We start from the raw sequence: 16,564 nt of genomic DNA, 5'->3' as shown, positions 1-16,564 counted from the left end.
TATTTGAAGCCCAACATCACCGTTTACAGTCTCGGAGGCCTTTACATGCCCACAAGTTTACAACAAACAGGATGACACTAATGCTGTGCTGATGTCATGGGGTATTTACCATCAGTACTATCTCCTGGCACTCAGGTCAACATCCAACTCGTGATTACAACTTGGAATCTCACATTTTTTATGAAACTCCTGATATATTTGACTTGTAGGTAAACAAGTATCTGGAAAATAGTGGCCTTAAATGTAAATAAATCCAAATTTAATGGTATTTTTATCATGCATGCCTTTTTTTTTTTAACATACCCACTCAGCCATTCAATTAATGGTTGAAATGTCACTTATTTTACTTTCCTGTTCACTTACTGTATTTTCCAACTGATGTGAACACTTGCAAGGCGTATCGATGGGAATCTTTCCGACCTCTGTACCTTCCTTCCCGGTGAATGTTGGAGTGATGTAACAGTTGGGAAAGCCTGCCCCCTTGCCATCACATACCCACCAGCTCCATCAAAGATAACTGGGCAAGTTCTTGTCTTACTTTTATCTGTGGTTTGTAGTTCCAGTCCTCACTACAGTACCGTGATTTTCAAAAAAAAAAAAAAAAAAAAAAAAAATGTGCCTGAATGTGACTGTACTCTGGGAACCTATCTACACGTTTGCACATAGAGCTTTTTTTTTTTTTTTTTTTTTTTTTTCAAATTCACAGAGATGGAGCCAATGTGACAACTTCTAATTAGAACCTGTGCTACCATATAGAGCGCTGTAACAGTGCAACACGGTGAGAATGCAACAGATTTTCTCCACTTGTCTGGTCAGACCAACTAGTTCTATTTCTCCACTCACAAGCTGTTTGCACATGCACAGGCAACGGACATCTGAACACCCACCTCCCAGACACACTCACGCACGCACACACACACACACAAAAATGTAGTCTTCCATACACACACACCCACACACCTTACCAAACCTAGCTATAATAACTTCCACAAACAGAGGACTTTGTGTGTGTGCATGTGTGTCTGTTTGTCTGGGAAGAGGGATATTATTGTCTGTCTCTCCCCCGCTCCTTCCAAGTGCACTTTTCAAGGTGCAGGGCTTGGTATCTCCATGGCAACAGTGAAGCGACCAGGAGCTCACATGGAGGGAGAAGGTGGGCGGTTTGGGATGGGGGTGTGGGAGGGGGGGAGGGCGCGGGCGGGGGAGGTCTGTGGTCGCAGACAGGCATGCTAGGTATATGGAGCTGGGAACATTGTAACGTTTCCCTGCATCGTGATCGCAGTGGTGATCGCAGGGAAACAGGGCGGGGTTCGCTTCTCAAAGTGTCTTTGTGTGTGTGTGTGTGTGTGTGTGTGTGTGTGTGTGTGTGCGTGCGTGTGTGTCAGTGTGTGTGTTCCTGGAGAGCCTTGTGGAGTTTTGTGCAACAAGAACCCAGGTGTGATCTCAATGCTCGGTGAAGAATGACCTCTCCTGGGTAACACACATGCACGCACACACACACACAAGCACACATACAAACACACATACAAACACACACATGCATGCACACGCTCTGGTGAGGGTCAGTGTCTCTGTTTGTATAGCAGAGACCTCCAGCTGTTATTGGACTGTTTTTACTTGCATGCTTCCATGCTGGCCCAGATATGTCCTCCCCTATCCATTTCTCTCTCCTGCCCTCTCTCTCTCTCTCTCTCTCTCTCTCTCGCTCGACCTTTACTCTCCTCCCATTACCTCTGTCCATCTCTCTCTCTCTTAATCTAATATGTCTTTAGCCTGCATTTCAAACCTCGCCACTCTTTTTAAACACCTTTCAGTCTGTCTCAATTTTTGCATCTCTCTCCATCGTGCTTTTCCTCTCTCCTCTCTTTCCTCCCTCTGCATCCTTTACTCCACTGGCAATAGGCGCTAATGTGTCCATTAGTGTATTCTATATCAAGAAACAATCTCCTAACATAACACACACACACACACACACACACTGGGGAGAAAGACACAGAGACAGACAGAGAAGGAGACAGTGACAGATTTGTTCCAAAATGTCAGCTAACAGGCCTCTCACAGTATGAGCTTTATCTATTTATGTTATCATTTTGTCTCGGTTTGGTTTCATCATGTTCTCATTTCTCTTTGTAATCAAGTACTGCCATCTTGAGACAGAAATTCCACTGAGGTATACAAAGTTGCATGTTTAGGTTAGAATAGCTGGGCTGTATTAAAAAAAAAAAAAAAAAAAAAAAAAAAAAACCTCAAGTGCACAGCAAATCCACCTAAAGTTACAATCTGTAAAGTCATACTACAGGTTGTAGTGGAACCCTGCAGAATCTTGTGATATTGATATTTTGCTGACATATATATCACAATATGACTGGTTTGCAAAAATCACAGGACATCAAATGAATCTTCATCCCAATGGACTGAATCATTTCCTGTTAATATTTGTGTCCAACAATAAATTGATCATAACATGAACCCTGAAAGAGGTTTCCCAGAACATTTTCATATTAACACGCCCATCCACATACCCCACTCTGTATCACCATAGCCAAATGATTAAAACAATATTTACAATATAAAACTTTACTCAACACCACACCTCAAAATTTGAGGTGTGATGTTCAATTCAGTTCATTTCTTTTTTTTTTTTTTGCAACATTTAACTGGCTGATAATTTGAGCAGGGATGTCAAGTAAAGCTTTAAAATCATCAAGTAATATTTCTTAAAATAGTTTAGGTTTCGTGTGAAATTTTGCCAGACTATTTAATTAACCAGAAGCGATTATAAGAAGTGATAATATTGAATTACTGTATCACCCAGTCCTATAGGTTATAGTAACATGTATGAAAAAGATTGAAGTAAAAAGGTGAACAAAAGCACAGAAACATCTAAAAATATGTGAATAAAAAAGGTACCTAGGAAAAGGCAGGGTTACCTTTTGCTATAAGAACAGCTTCAGTCCTCGCAGGATACAAATCTTTATGTACAGTGGGACACTGGACCTTTCCTCAAGACGGACAGCTCTCAGTTGTTTGAGAGATGAACAAAGTGGAAATGACTTCATTCTGCCATTCTGCATAACTTCATGTAAAAGTTTAATCATGATTCGGTGACTGGCAGGACTTTCACTTCATCCGAATGTCAATGAAACCTCTTGAATCTGTTTAGCAGGGTGTATCTGAAGGCATCATTTGGCTTTCTCCAAATGTAAACGCATTTGGATGTGCTGGAAAAGGGTGACAAAACCTTATCACTCTTGTCCCCACTGCCTTGGCATTGGCATTTTTTTTTGTTGTTGTTTTTTTTTCTCCTTACAAGAATCTTAAGAATCTTTGTGCGCTGACCTTGGATGCAAGTGGTTTCTGAATGGCTGCCCACAACATAAATACAGTTGTGTAAAGCTCACAATGTACAGCTATCTCCGTTGAGAATGTGCTACAGAGGTGTTGATGCACCACTGTGGTAATTTCTGAGGCTGTAATTTTGTGGTCGTTTGTAGTTTCTCCTCCCGAGTGTCTATCTGAGCTTTGACTCTTTCCGCTCATGCACTTCATGCACTTTGCCATTGTTTTGCGTATAAAATTATCTTTAAAACTGATGTTTCATTCCAAATTCTTAAGTGGTGATTGCAAGGCTTCTTTTAAGGGTGACATACTGCATAGTGGCATTCAACTTAAAGTGACTCATCAAAGTAGCTGCCTTGTTGTTCTAATTAACTTCAAGTTTCAAAGTTTAGAATTCTTCTGCACATGGTGTCCACATTATTTTATCCACCCCTCTCAAAAAAAAAAAAGAACTGTTTATGTTCTGGCACGCCTTCTGTATTTGGTTTTGTTTTATTATATTGCTGTTATTTTTATAAGCTAATTCATCATAGATCATATAATGACTATTGAACTTTTAAAGAAACATTTTTAAGCAAATTAAAAAACAAAATAAAATAATGGTTTTGTTTTGTTTTGTTTTGTTTTTTTCTTTTTTTGTAGTGGCAGGCCAGTTGTTTTCCTTATACTGATGATAAAACGGAGGTTACGGTTATCCACTTTAATATTTATTACAACTACATCACTGCTTATATTGCTTAATTTCAGTGGTCAGGGAGGTTAAATGGTGCGCCAAGACCCCCCCCCCCCCCCCCCCCCCCCCCCAACCTCTTTATTTCTTTCCCCCCTGTGATTAAAGTAGCTCTGTAAATTGTACAGGATAGAGGAGGAGAGAAAGACAGAGAGAGGGAGTTTAGTGATAGTGTGTGAGTGGGAGAGAGAGAGAGACAGAGAGAGAGAGAGAGAGAGAGAGTGAGAGAGAGAGAGGAGGAGGAGGAGAGAGAGAGGGGAGGAGAGCTCCGTCTCTCCCGGTGCACTTGGCAGTCTAGTTGCGGGCTGCTGTGCTGTTGCTGTCGTGGCGGTGTGGCTGGTCGCGCCAGGCGGGGAACTTCACCACACTGGAGCCCGGAGTCCCACTCTCTCACCTGCGCAGTTCGGAGCTGCCATGGGTCTCTCGCCTGGATATACTATCCTAATTATTCTGCCGGCCTTTCTGCTGCACACCAGCGGCCTTTACATCGCCAGTAGCGTTGGTACGTACAGTACAGTAAACGTGGTCAGTGTTTATGTTGTTCCCAGTATCTGCTGATCTATCAGCCGGGCTGCACAGGGGCTCTTGCACTCCACTCACTGGAGGTTTGCCGTGTAGTAGCAAAGCACTGCCCGGTTTCCTCTGCTTTTGCTTCCTTTTTAACGTGCTTTTGCGGTCTTTTATATTTACAAACAACATTATTGGACGCATTTGCAACTTCTGTACGACTGCTGTGGCGCTCCCAGGGACTTTCCGGAGGTCCCTCAGCGGTGCCGTGCGTGCCTCGCTTCCCCATCCAGTGAATAATGTTAGACCGGGGTGTAAAGGGGCATCTGATGCACCGGTTTACTGCCGGCTATTGCAGTGAAGTAGCCTAACATTATCTGATGCGGCCGCTGTCGCATCTATCGATCTGTCACAGGACGCTGGAGTCGGATGTCAGCCTATTGATCACACTATTATCAAATAATTCCTCCAAACGGGCGTTTAAGGAATACTAATATAGTGTGTTTTGGCTTTTATCAACCAGCAAAGTTTCCAAATTAGCCTTGATGGATACTATTAATCAAACAAACAACAATACTGATAAAATACTAGTTATCATTAAACGCACCTGAACACCACAGCCAACATAGCAGGCTTTTAGTCAGCTCTCGTTTTATAACTGTCTCTGTCTTTGTGGTGGCATTGACACTGTTAAGTAGCCTTAGCACAGTGTGTGTGTGTGTGTGTGTGTGTGTGTGTGTGTGTGTGTGTGTGTGTGTGTGTGTGTGTGTGTGTACGCGCGCGCGCGCGCGCAGCGCTGACACTCAGACCTCCATGGGGAGCATCTCTCAGGTCGCTTCTAAAAGCCATGCGCCTCAGTTTCTGAGGGAAGTGTCGCGGTATCCGTCACATGTACACGGCACTAATTTTCCCGTCCAAGAATATTTCAGACACAGAGACTGTCATTGTTGAACTGAGCCGTGGATGCAAATTCAGAGGCAATAACCGCTTATCACTTACACATAGTGCGGCAATTAGCGTGCAGTAAAGAAATGATAATGATGATTGATGATATCGATGATGACTGACGGTGATGATGATGATGATGATGATGATGAGGATGAGGATGGGATTTATAACTGCAGTGAGAAGAAATACAAAGCTGTGCATCAGTAACTGTAATTGTAGCTGTAAGAGAGAGAATGCAATTTTTGGTTGTGGGATTAGTTTCTTCGTTTCAGCCGAGGTCTAGGCTGAAGAAGTCACTTTTCTCGGTGCAGCCTGACAGTGAGAAAACATTATTCAGCGTGAGAAAGCCGCAATTAGCACCTTGATCTTGTACTGGCTTTCCTGTTGACGGTGGAAGGGCACTGAGGTGTCAGGAGCGCACCGCACACTGCTGAGGCTGCCGTTTCCAAACTCGCACTGCCGAGCACCAGGGTCGCCTAGCTGAGTTCATGGGTGGGGCTATGTGTGTGAGTGTGCGTGCGCGGGTGTGCGTGTGCGCGCGCGTATGAATGCGCGTGTGTGTGTCAGTGAAGAGTCACTGATGTCCCTTCCTTTGTTCCTTGTGCTCCACGTGATGCAACTTAGAATAAGAAAGAATTCCATGACATGTTTGACCTTCTTGTTTTTCCTCACAACAAATCTGAATCTCCTCTTTTCTGTCCTCTTATTCTCATCATCCCCCTTTCCCACTTCTCTTTTCTGCACCGTTCCTCTATCTCCTCTCCATCCTGCTGTCTGTACGTCCTCTCCTCCCAAACCTCCACTGTTCAACGTCCTTTCCCTCTCTTCCCCCATGTTTTTCGCCATAATGTGCTACTCTGCTAACAACCATCTTTTTCCTCTCTATCACCTTCTCCTGCTTCATCCTCCTTGCCTCTACACCCATGTGCCCCCCCCCACCCACTGTCACTATCCTGTCGCCAGACTCCCTGCAGCATGTCCTGGGGGAGTATGGACTGGTGAGGCCAATCAGTGTGGACGCAGAGGGCCGCTTCCTGTCACACGCTGTCTCGGCCGGCCGCACGGCAGGAGGGCAGTCCCGTAGGCGCCGGAGGAGAGAGGCTGAAGCAGGAGCGAGGAACGACGAGTGGGAAGGACGGGGCGGTGTTGGGCAAGATGAGGAGCGAGCGGCTCTTCGGGACAGGCTTTACTACAATGTCACCGTCTTCGGCCGGGAATTCCACCTGCGCCTGCGCCACAACGCCAGGCTGGTGGCCCCCGGAGCCAAGATGGAGTGGCATGATGACAATGACAGCATCCGGCGCTTGGACCCACTGCATGACGACTGCCTCTTTGTGGGCGATGTCACCGACGCGCCAGGAGCCACTGTGGCTATCAGCAACTGTGACGGCCTGGTGAGTGGACCGCCTGTGTTCGCTGTGTCTGTGCGGTTTTCTGGTCATCCCTGGCCCCGGTTCATAGTGGAGCCTCCGTCCGCTTGTTGTTTTCATTTCAAGGAGCGGGTGACATGCTCTGCCCTCAACTTTTTGACTGCTGCAGTGTTCACTGAGCTTTCCATAAACATGTTTATGGACCAGAAACAGAGTGAATGACAGAATGAGATGAAGGGAGACAGGGAAGGAGATGATGCGTGTCTGAGTTGCCAGAAGGAGCTGCTCGTTGAAATATATTTATAGAAAGAACCAAAGAGCAAAAGCAGAGAGATATTTGCCCTCATGACCCTGCGATTGTCCCTGGTGACTCGCTGTTGCTTTCTGGTTGATCCCATCGCTCAGAGGTCGCCACGGGGTCATGTTTATTATTTGCACCGCCATTGTTCTCCCTCTTGTCCGCTAAAGTGGTGGTAACACCATGCGTGCCCTGTGAAATACCTGAGTCATGTTTTCACGCCTCTGTCCTCTGCCCTGTGCAGTTTAGTCAGGTATCAAAGAGAAGGAAGAGTGAATGAATCCCCAAACTTTTTGCAAACAACCACGATTCATAACGTGTTTGGTAAACTTTCTAACGTAGTCGGTGTGCTCCTTTGACAGAGTTGATGATCAAGAGGTGGATGAGGAATGGAGATGGCAAGTCGCTGGAAAATGGTTTGGGCTGTTGAGAGAAGTGAAACATGGACAGGGTGAAGAATGAACACAGGCCAGCATTGCAATGAGACGATGCAGAAAGATGGGGATGAGTGCAGCAGGAGGGGGAGGGGGCACGAGTGCGAGGGATGATGAGCCTCAGGGACGTGAAAACAAGAAGAGTAAATAGCAATAAAAAGAAAATGGGCAAGGGATGTGTAGAGGGAGTGATAAGACAGGAGAGGAGGAGTTCCCCTCATTAGGAAAGTGTTCATTAGTCAGCCGGATCAGCCCGCCAGTGGAGCTGAGTAGCAGCAACTGGATCCGTTTAGGGTTGAGGACACTGGGGACTCAGTGAGCAGCTGAGAGAGCAGGCAGGGAGCCAGGACAGCACTGGCCTGACATGCCCACTTAGCCTGACACCAGCCAGCAGCAACTTACTGCTGCTGGCTCTGGCCTGACAATCCATGGCATATCAGCAATTTTTCTAGGAAGGTTACTTTCAAAACATAATCTTTCCCAGGTAACAGTTGATGACACTATAGTCAAGAGCCCACTGCAATGGCTAAGCATGAAAGGTTTTTAAGAGAACTGAAGTTGTTTTCAAAATGCAAACTGTGTGTAAGTCCTTTACATTTTTGTGCAGAACAATTGTAATAACCCACTGGATTTACTGCATCTGCACAAAGTAATCTAATCTTCTTGCTTCTTTAACTGCCTTTTCGCCCCAAATATACTTATTAAGCTGAACTAACAACTTAGTCACAATGTAAATTCAATTATGTTATTATTATCATCATATTCATCCTGAATTTACTGAATTGAATTGAATTGCATTTCTGAACCATAATTGCTCAAGAGACTTGCAAGAGTAAATTCCAGAGGATAGCATTTCAAAGCATTACAGGGACACTTATTTCTTAAGTGGTCCTTGATGGAAGTACATGAAATATAAACAAAAAACAAAAAACGTGCAATACAGAAATACTGAGCCATTTAAAATATGTAAATACTAGAGACTATAAAAATTATACACATTAGAATACTGCTTAATTTTCACATTGTAACAGTATTTGTGGATAGTTACTAATGAAAGTCCTTACTAATTGCTTCCCCTGTTTCATAAGAATTTATGGGGTTATTTATGGGGAATTTGCTATTATTGCAAGTTGTTTCAATTGATACTTATGCAGATACTCTCACAACTGCAGTCCCAAGCATTTCTGAGTAATCCAGCAAGTTATCACCCACTGGTCAAAATCCTTTTACATTCAATTTGGGCCGTCCTTCCCCTGAAAAACTCAGCTAATCGCGTCTTATAACCTGCTCAGTCGTACCCAGAGCTATAGCCTGGCTCTGTCAAGGCTTTGCCCAATGCTTATCACCCTTATGTGTCCTTTCATACCAAGAAGAGCCACGTAGCCTCAGCTCTGCCCCGCTGTTCCCGCTTCCTCAGTGACCCAAACACCCAATCAAAGCCACTCTTGGTCCATGCTGCCATCCACAGCCAAAAACATCCATGTGGCTATGATCCAGTTTATGTGAGCGGCAGAAAAGGTGAGCCAAGAGGGGGGTAGCTAAGGCTCCAAACAAAATGAAAAAATAAAGAGGAGGAGGGGGAAATGAATAGGGTAAGGGGTATAGATTTTCAAGAAGTAATGAATGGCCAGAATAAATGAGAGAGAAAGAAAGAACATGGAGAAAAAAAGAAAATCTGTGAATGGATAAATGACCTTTGGAGTGAATTGGATTCCTGTGAGCAGAGGCTGTGATCCGCTGTTACTTCCCCGGCTGGTTTAGCACTGTATGGCTGTACACTGTGTGCCAGCACACTGGTGAATATGATGTGTGTTTTTGTGCGTGTGTGTGTGTGTGTGTGTGTTAGTCCTAAAAGGGTGTAAGGTAAAATGAAATTAAACTGCTGCAGAGACATGCATGCAGAGGGCAGGGGGAGGGCGGATGCTTGCATCCCGGAGTCAGGCACAGAATGAAAGCTCACAAGCTCTGGAAGGTTTCACTGTACACACCAGTGTTGGCATGTATGGTGTTTGCATGACTGTGTGAATGTTCATGTGTGCCTGTAAACGTGTGTGTGGGTGTATGTGTGTGTACATGCGTGCACCCTCGCCCTTTTGGCCCCCCTTATGGCCTTTCACCCAGCTTCACCTATAGTGTTTGTAGAAAGGTGTGGAGCAGTGTTGGCCCGATTTTGTCTGCTATGAGGATGTACTCGTGTGTGTATGTGTGTGTGTGTGTGTGTGTGTGTGTGTGTATGTAGGTGTGTGTGTGCCTTTCAGGGATCATCTGTGGAATGTTAAGTGTCAGCAGAGCTTCTGCTTTTCTGCTGTCCAGAGAGACAGGGAAAGATAGGCAGAGAAAAGAGGTGGGATGGAGAGATTTTGGCCTGCTCATTTTATTATCATATACCATGATATTATGTCTCCATGATGAATAAAATGTTATTGAGTGATGCTGAAGTGTTTTTTATATATTTAAATTCCCTGGAGGTCTTGGTGTGGCATATCAAACAGCCTCATTATCCTTGATCAATCTCAACCTTTTAATGCGCAGCGTGCACCAAAGTTAAGATGGAGAAGCATGCAGACAAACCTTACATAGACCATATTTAGCAAAAATAAATACAAATAAAAAAAAAAAACAAACAAACACATACAGTAGCAAAGTAGAAGAATGGATCAACTTAATGTTAGAGAGGAAAATTCCTCTCTGGAGTCTGGATGTGAAAACATGGTTTTATTCACTTAAAGTGGATCACTGTCTGTCATGTGGAGATGCTGTGGTTTTCAACCAGATGACCACAAACAAGCAGAGATTCTCTGCAAACTCTGCGCCTCAAAGTGATGAAGTGTTAATTATTTATTATTTGAACTTTTAAGGACCATAAGAGTTAGATTGCAATAGCGAGAACAAGATTTTCTAGCTTCTGCTACTTGAGAAATACTGTATTGTAAAAAGTGAAAAATTAAAAATACAGATTAGAGCACACAAGTGCAATAAAGTAAGTTTTTTCCCTTGACTGAAACCAATAATTTGGGTTATTATTATTGTCATCACAGCATTTGCCAAAATAATTAGATAGATAGATAGATAGATAGATAGATAGATAGATAGATAGATAGATAGATATTCCATGTGTGTACATCCAGCTATCCATTTCCAGTGTGAGACTTCCAGTTTTCCAGATGGGCTTTTGCACTTGAGATAATCAGTGGGTTCTGTCAAATGATAGGACGACTTCAGGTTGCCGTGGGAACAAAGGGTCACACAGGTTGACAGACCCGCGTGAGCCAATAGGAGTGCACGGAACCCTGGAGTTAGAGGATCCCATTGGGTAATTCTGTGCTCTTTATGTCTCCATGTGTATGTATGAAATAAAGCAGAGGAAGTGTGAGACCTGTCATCTCTGGGCCCGCTCATAAAAATCCAGGTGGACACACACCTGGGCCGTAGAGATGAGTGTTTCCACGTCTGTGATTTACATAACGCACATGCACACACACGGACAAACACCACACACCTTGACACAACTGGGTAGCAGGTGGTGACACACGTGATCGCACATATGGACAGGCTCACGCTCAAACCCAGGAGTGGACAGACATGAGGCAAAGCCAAAGTTCACCCTGAGATATTTTACGTCGCCGCATGACACGTACCTATGCACACATTTTTTTCTCTTATCGCCTCCGCCTTACCCCCCCCCACCCCTCCACCCACCCCCATCCCTCTCTCTCTCTGTCTCCTGCGTCTTGGCCAGCAGCTATAGCAGCAAGCAGGAGAGCTCTCCTAATGATGGTATTAAAAGAGCCAGGAAAACGACAGGGAAAGAGAGAGAAAAAGAATGAGGCAGACAGCTTTTTTTTTTTTTTTTTTTTGCTCCCCAACACCCACAGATTCAGAGCTCCAGAAAAGAAAAGAAAGAGAGGCAGTGTTCCTTTAGCGAGCAGTCTTTGTCTGTTTTTAGCAGCAGCTCTGCTCCCAAGTGTTGATCAGACAAGTGGTGTTGCAGGGTGAAGGGTATTGCCCGCTGCCGCTATAGAAAAAAGTTTAGCGCCACGGATCCAGAGTGTTTCATAACTACAGGCTAGCTAGAGGATATTTTTGTGTCTGCTCTTCCTGCAGTACGGTCATCATCATTTGTTGGCGGATAATTAGTGTGTGATCCTCTGCAGGTGTTGCCCTTTGTATGTGTTGATATGCACTATTTATGCATGTGTGTGTATGTGCTTGTGTGTGTGTGTGTGTGTGTTTATGTGTGTGTGCACGCTTCAGTCAGTGCATGTGTGTTAATAGTGCTTCCAGGAAAGCTAGAGGGAGGCGGTGTTATTTTGGTGCTTTCATTGAAAAGAATTCTACAGAAAGGGGAAACGCCAAAGTGCTGTTTTTCTTGTTGTTGTTCTTGTTATTTCTTTCTTTCTTTCTTTCTTTTTTTTAAAGCGGGTGAATTGTTTGCAAATGTGCAAAATTATTTTTAGAATATTGCTTGGAGAAATAAAAAAAGGTATATATGTGATACTACTTCAGTGTAATGATAAGACGACTACTGCTGAAACGGTTAGTCAATTTATCGAGTAGCTGAACATCAAAAAGTAAATAAGTTGTAATTTGACAATCAAATAATTGTTTTAGTTATTTATGTAGTAAATAGACAAAACCTTTTTTTGGTTACAGCTTCTTTTTTCTCCATATAATATTGTTGTGACTTGAAAACTTTGGGTTATTTTGACTGCTTGTCGGACTCAGTAAGCAATTTTAAAATATAGCTTTTGGCTGATGGACATTTGTCATTATTTTTGATGAAATAATCAATCAGTGATAATAATAATTGTTAGTGCCTGCCTGTTAATAGTGAAACTAAACATAAAATGGTTAAGTTACTAAACACACACATAGGCACAAGGAACTTTCTACCACACACACACACACACACATACACCCACTCCCATGCCAACAGAGGACTTAATCATGGGTGAGAGTGTGTTGACAGAGGGGCAGGCCCATCACAATAATAGCCCCAGAACTACAGTAAATGCCAATGACACGAACACGCCTCTGGGACACGCTCAGTCATTACCTCCGCATTAGGGGTCAATAGAGGAGGCAGCCCTGGGCCTGCCAACCCTTCCAGCCAGCGCGGCCAGCCAAGGCAGCCAGGCAGTAAGCTTGGTCAGGCGTGGCAACTTGCTGGGCCCTACAGTGTGTTATTCCACCCCGGGTCACACGATAAGCAGCTCTCAACTGTAATCAGCTCAAATTGAAATGATGACATCAATTACAGTACGGCGCGCAGCTGTTATTGACCCTGGCCTCGCAGCCGCTGCACAGAGTAGGCTGCGTGTAGAAAAAGAGGAGGAGGGGTGTGAAGAGAGAGAGAGAGAGAGAGAGAGAGAGAGAGAGAGAGAGAGAGGAGTAGTGCCTGCTGGGGCTGTAGGGCTGCAGGGAGAGCCGGGTGTAGAGAGGGCAGACTGCTGAGCAATGCTATGAATGGAGTGAGAGACAGGAAGAGAGAGAGAGAAACACATTCTCGGTATCTGATTGCAGGTTCCACCCTGCAGTGTAGCTCCACTCAAACACACAATTACTCAATCTAGAGCTATTATCAGACAGTCAGCAATAGAGAGAAACACACACACACACAGAGAAGGAGAGAGAGAGAGAGAGAGAGAGAGAGTCAGACAAAGAGCAGGCCCATTCTCAGGAATGCAACACAGAGCAAAGAGGAGCTTTTACCAGAGCTGTGATTACCGCCTCTCACTCACTGCACTTAACCAGCCCCCCTCGCCTCCCTCTCCTCTCTCGCACACGCTCGCTCGCTCGCTCGCTCTGTCATTCACCAAACGCTGGCTCAGAGTACAGGGATTATTTGAGTGGTTGAAATAACAGGATTCCCCAAGGAAAATAGACCAGTGGAACCCCGATGATTACAGTAAAACAGCTCTCTGATGTCATAATCACAAGTTATTTCTTTTATGCTGTAATTGGAGAATCTATGACACTGCTTGTACTGCTTGTTTGACAACCCAGTGAGGATGTAAGAATGCACCGGGTTTGTGATGTCACGATGGTATGTGTATTAGCCATGTTTGTGATGCCGTAGCTTAGTGATATCAGAATCCATGGCCTGATGTCTCGGTTGCAGTGAAGAAAAGCACTAGTGATGTCACAGCTGATATAGTAGAAAGCAGTGTAGATTTCAGTTTCAGTTCAAATTTGTGTTAAATAGTACATTCTGTGCACAGGCAATGAACATTATAAAATAAATCCCGTAAATAATATCTAGTCTACCCAGCTTGCAGCCGTGTTCTGTCTGAAAATCTTGCAGCATTTTGGCCCGTTTCCTTGATTGCTTGCGCAGCCACCAGCAGCCAGCCTGCCATTCAGTCACTCAGTCAGTCATCCAGCCAGTCCCTGAGGCCTCAGGGCCATGCAGGAAGCTGATCGATGCTAGCAACATCAGCAGTTCTCTTGCTAACAGGCCCCAGCAGCCTCCGTGGAGCTTCCAGAAAACAGGACGAGACATCCTCCCTGTGTTCCTGTGTCTTAACAAGCCTTCTGCCTGCCTGCCTACCTCTGGCTGACCCAGCCCATGTCTCTCGTGGCCGCGCTGTTTTACCTCCCCAACCGCCACACAGGTGGCTTTGTACTCTGAAAGCTTCCGCTCGTCTGGAAGTTTTCCCCACATAATCCTCACAAACAAAACACAACATGAGAAGAGGAGAGAGGAGGGAACATGGGGAGGGAGGGAGAAGGAGAGATGAGAGTAGCAGAAAGGGGGAGGGAGGCGGAGAGTGCGATGGAATCTTAATGTGCCCAAACCTGAACAAGAACAACAGCAACATCATAACCATCACCACCTGCTCACTGCACAGGCAGAGAGGATGGAGGAGAGAGAGGGGGAAGGAGAGGAAGTCCTTGATCAGCATGAAGACTCTCTCTTTATCTCGGCGTCTCTGAGCTAAGGTCATGGGCCCCTCTCCAGCAGCGAGCACGCTCCTCTGACCCGACTGGCCGGGATGACTGACGCGCCTGCGGTGTAGCTGCGCACAAAGACCATGATCAGATGATAGATTCTGTTTGTGGGTGCATATTTGAACTCCTACAAATATGTGTGTGTTTTATCTTATTTGTCTAATTTGTGCTATGCGTTGTTTCTCTGCCTTGATTTGTTTGACTGTCTAGTTTGTGCTTCCTGTTTGTATGTTTCCCGGGATTAATGGATTGGAGCCTGTCTGTCTGCCTCTCCCTGTCCATCTGCATGTCTACAGTGTTTTCCTTGGTGCTTGATGCAGGCAGCTAAGCGGCAAGAATCGCACCTCATAACAGAAACTCACACCCCTCCTCATCTTACTAAGGCTGCCTGTTTTTTGTTTTCTGCAACAGAGAAATAATCACTTTTTCTCTTCCAGTGTATTATGTTTGGGGGTTTGTGCCAGTGCACGAGGACCTCGGGAATTGGTTAGTGTACCAGCGCATGTAATATATTATATAATAATATATTGTATTCTAATAACTGGCTCTGTGGGGGCTGGAGTGAAGCAGCAGAAACAAAGAAGCACATCTAGCACTTTGATCACTGTGACTGATCATCTGCCAGTATGTACAAGCAAAGCTTTGGATTCCGCCTTACAATTACATAATCTGTGTTTGCTGAGACGTAATGGAGACTTTGAGATGACCTTGTTCGTGTGTGGCGCTGCGCTGGATTGAGTTGCCGTGCGGCCGGGCGTCCGAGGTGTGCCGGACGTGTCCTCCGTGTCACAGGGGGCCGAGCCAAGACACACCGGCACCTCATCAACACCTTTAACAGCACCAGCGGAGTGGCATGGTGGGCAGAGAGAGTGGCCAGGCTCAGACCCGCACGTCAGCAAGCATCTGCTCTGCTGAAGTGTCCTTGAGCAAGACGGGGAATCCATCGCAGCCCCAGAGTGGCTGAGTTCCCACAGGCGGAAAGACAACTTCCTTATGGAGATCAATGTTGTGACTATAGTAAGCTGTCACCTATTGCACTGAGTGGGTGTGTGTGGTGTCAGTGTGACACAAACTATATTCAGTACTCAACCATTTTCTATTTAAAAGGAATGAATGGGCGAAAGACAAAGGATGAAATATTATGTACTATTCCTTAAACCGTAAAAAAGAGATGCTGTCAGACTTGGTTATTTCTGTGTTTATGACTACAGATCCTTGTAGCTAGTATCCACTCATGCACACACACACGCACACACACACACAGACACAGACACACACACACACAGACATCACTCATGCACAAATTGACACCGCACACTCCGACATAAGCTGATACATCTCAGTGTAGGAGATAGGCTTCAACAGCACTAACTCTGACAGCATCACTGGGAGCACAAAGGGAAATGATTTTATTTATTTATTTATTTATTTACTTTTTTTTTTTTTTTTTTTTTTGCCATCAGCTAATCCTTTGCCTCTCTCTTTCACACACACAGACACAGACGCACTGGGGAGAAGGGACTTATTGTCAGGGCGTTCGCTATCACCACAGTTCATTTCTAATCCTCTCTCTCTCTCTCTCTCTCTTTCGACAACCCCACTCCACCCCCGGCTCCCAGACTCCGGTCTAGCAGCAGGATTCCAGCACACAAGTCCCTGTTGTAGTCCGACGAGAGAGACTGGAAGCTCGCAGGGAATGGTGAGGGAGGGAGGCTGCTGGAGGTGAAGCGGGGTAGATGAGAGATGAGATGCAAGAGTCTCACCGGAGAGGACAGGAATGGAGGAATGGAGAGAGCATAAAACAGAGGGGGATGCTCTTTTTCTGGTCCTCTCTTCCTCTCCTCTCTTCCTCTCCTCTCCTCTCTTCATCTCCCAGCAGCGGGGTGTATGCAAGCAGGGCGGGTGTGGCTGCAGCTGATTCTGATGCGATGTGACAGGGCCCTCCTCACTGTCCCTTTTGCCGGTGTGTGACAGCATGGAGCCGCCA

At 45.2% G+C, this 16,564-nt stretch overlaps 1 protein-coding gene and 1 long non-coding RNA gene across 2 annotated transcripts in view; one reads left to right on the top strand and one right to left on the bottom strand.

The window, feature by feature from the left end:
- Positions 1–352: 352 nt before the first annotated feature.
- On the bottom strand, positions 353–11,167 carry LOC115366967 (uncharacterized). The gene is made up of 3 exons (XR_003928877.1): positions 11,157–11,167; positions 4,734–4,736; positions 353–432 (listed from the first exon to the last, which is right to left on the bottom strand). It is a non-coding gene; the product is annotated as an uncharacterized LOC115366967 (long non-coding RNA).
- Positions 4,451–16,564, top strand: part of LOC115366966 (A disintegrin and metalloproteinase with thrombospondin motifs 2-like) — a 124,056-nt gene continuing 111,942 nt past the window's right edge. The window contains exons 1-2 of the mRNA XM_030062645.1: positions 4,451–4,571; positions 6,488–6,918. Coding sequence (XP_029918505.1) covers positions 4,484–4,571; positions 6,488–6,918 — 519 coding nt within the window. The 5' untranslated portion in view covers positions 4,451–4,483. The remainder of the gene's footprint in view (positions 4,572–6,487; positions 6,919–16,564) is intronic.

This window comes from Myripristis murdjan, chromosome 10 (genome assembly GCF_902150065.1).
Source record: "Myripristis murdjan chromosome 10, fMyrMur1.1, whole genome shotgun sequence".
NCBI classification, from domain to species: domain Eukaryota; kingdom Metazoa; phylum Chordata; class Actinopteri; order Holocentriformes; family Holocentridae; genus Myripristis; species Myripristis murdjan.
Note: the sequence above shows the minus strand (reverse complement) of the source record. Positions and strands in the feature narration are given on the sequence as shown.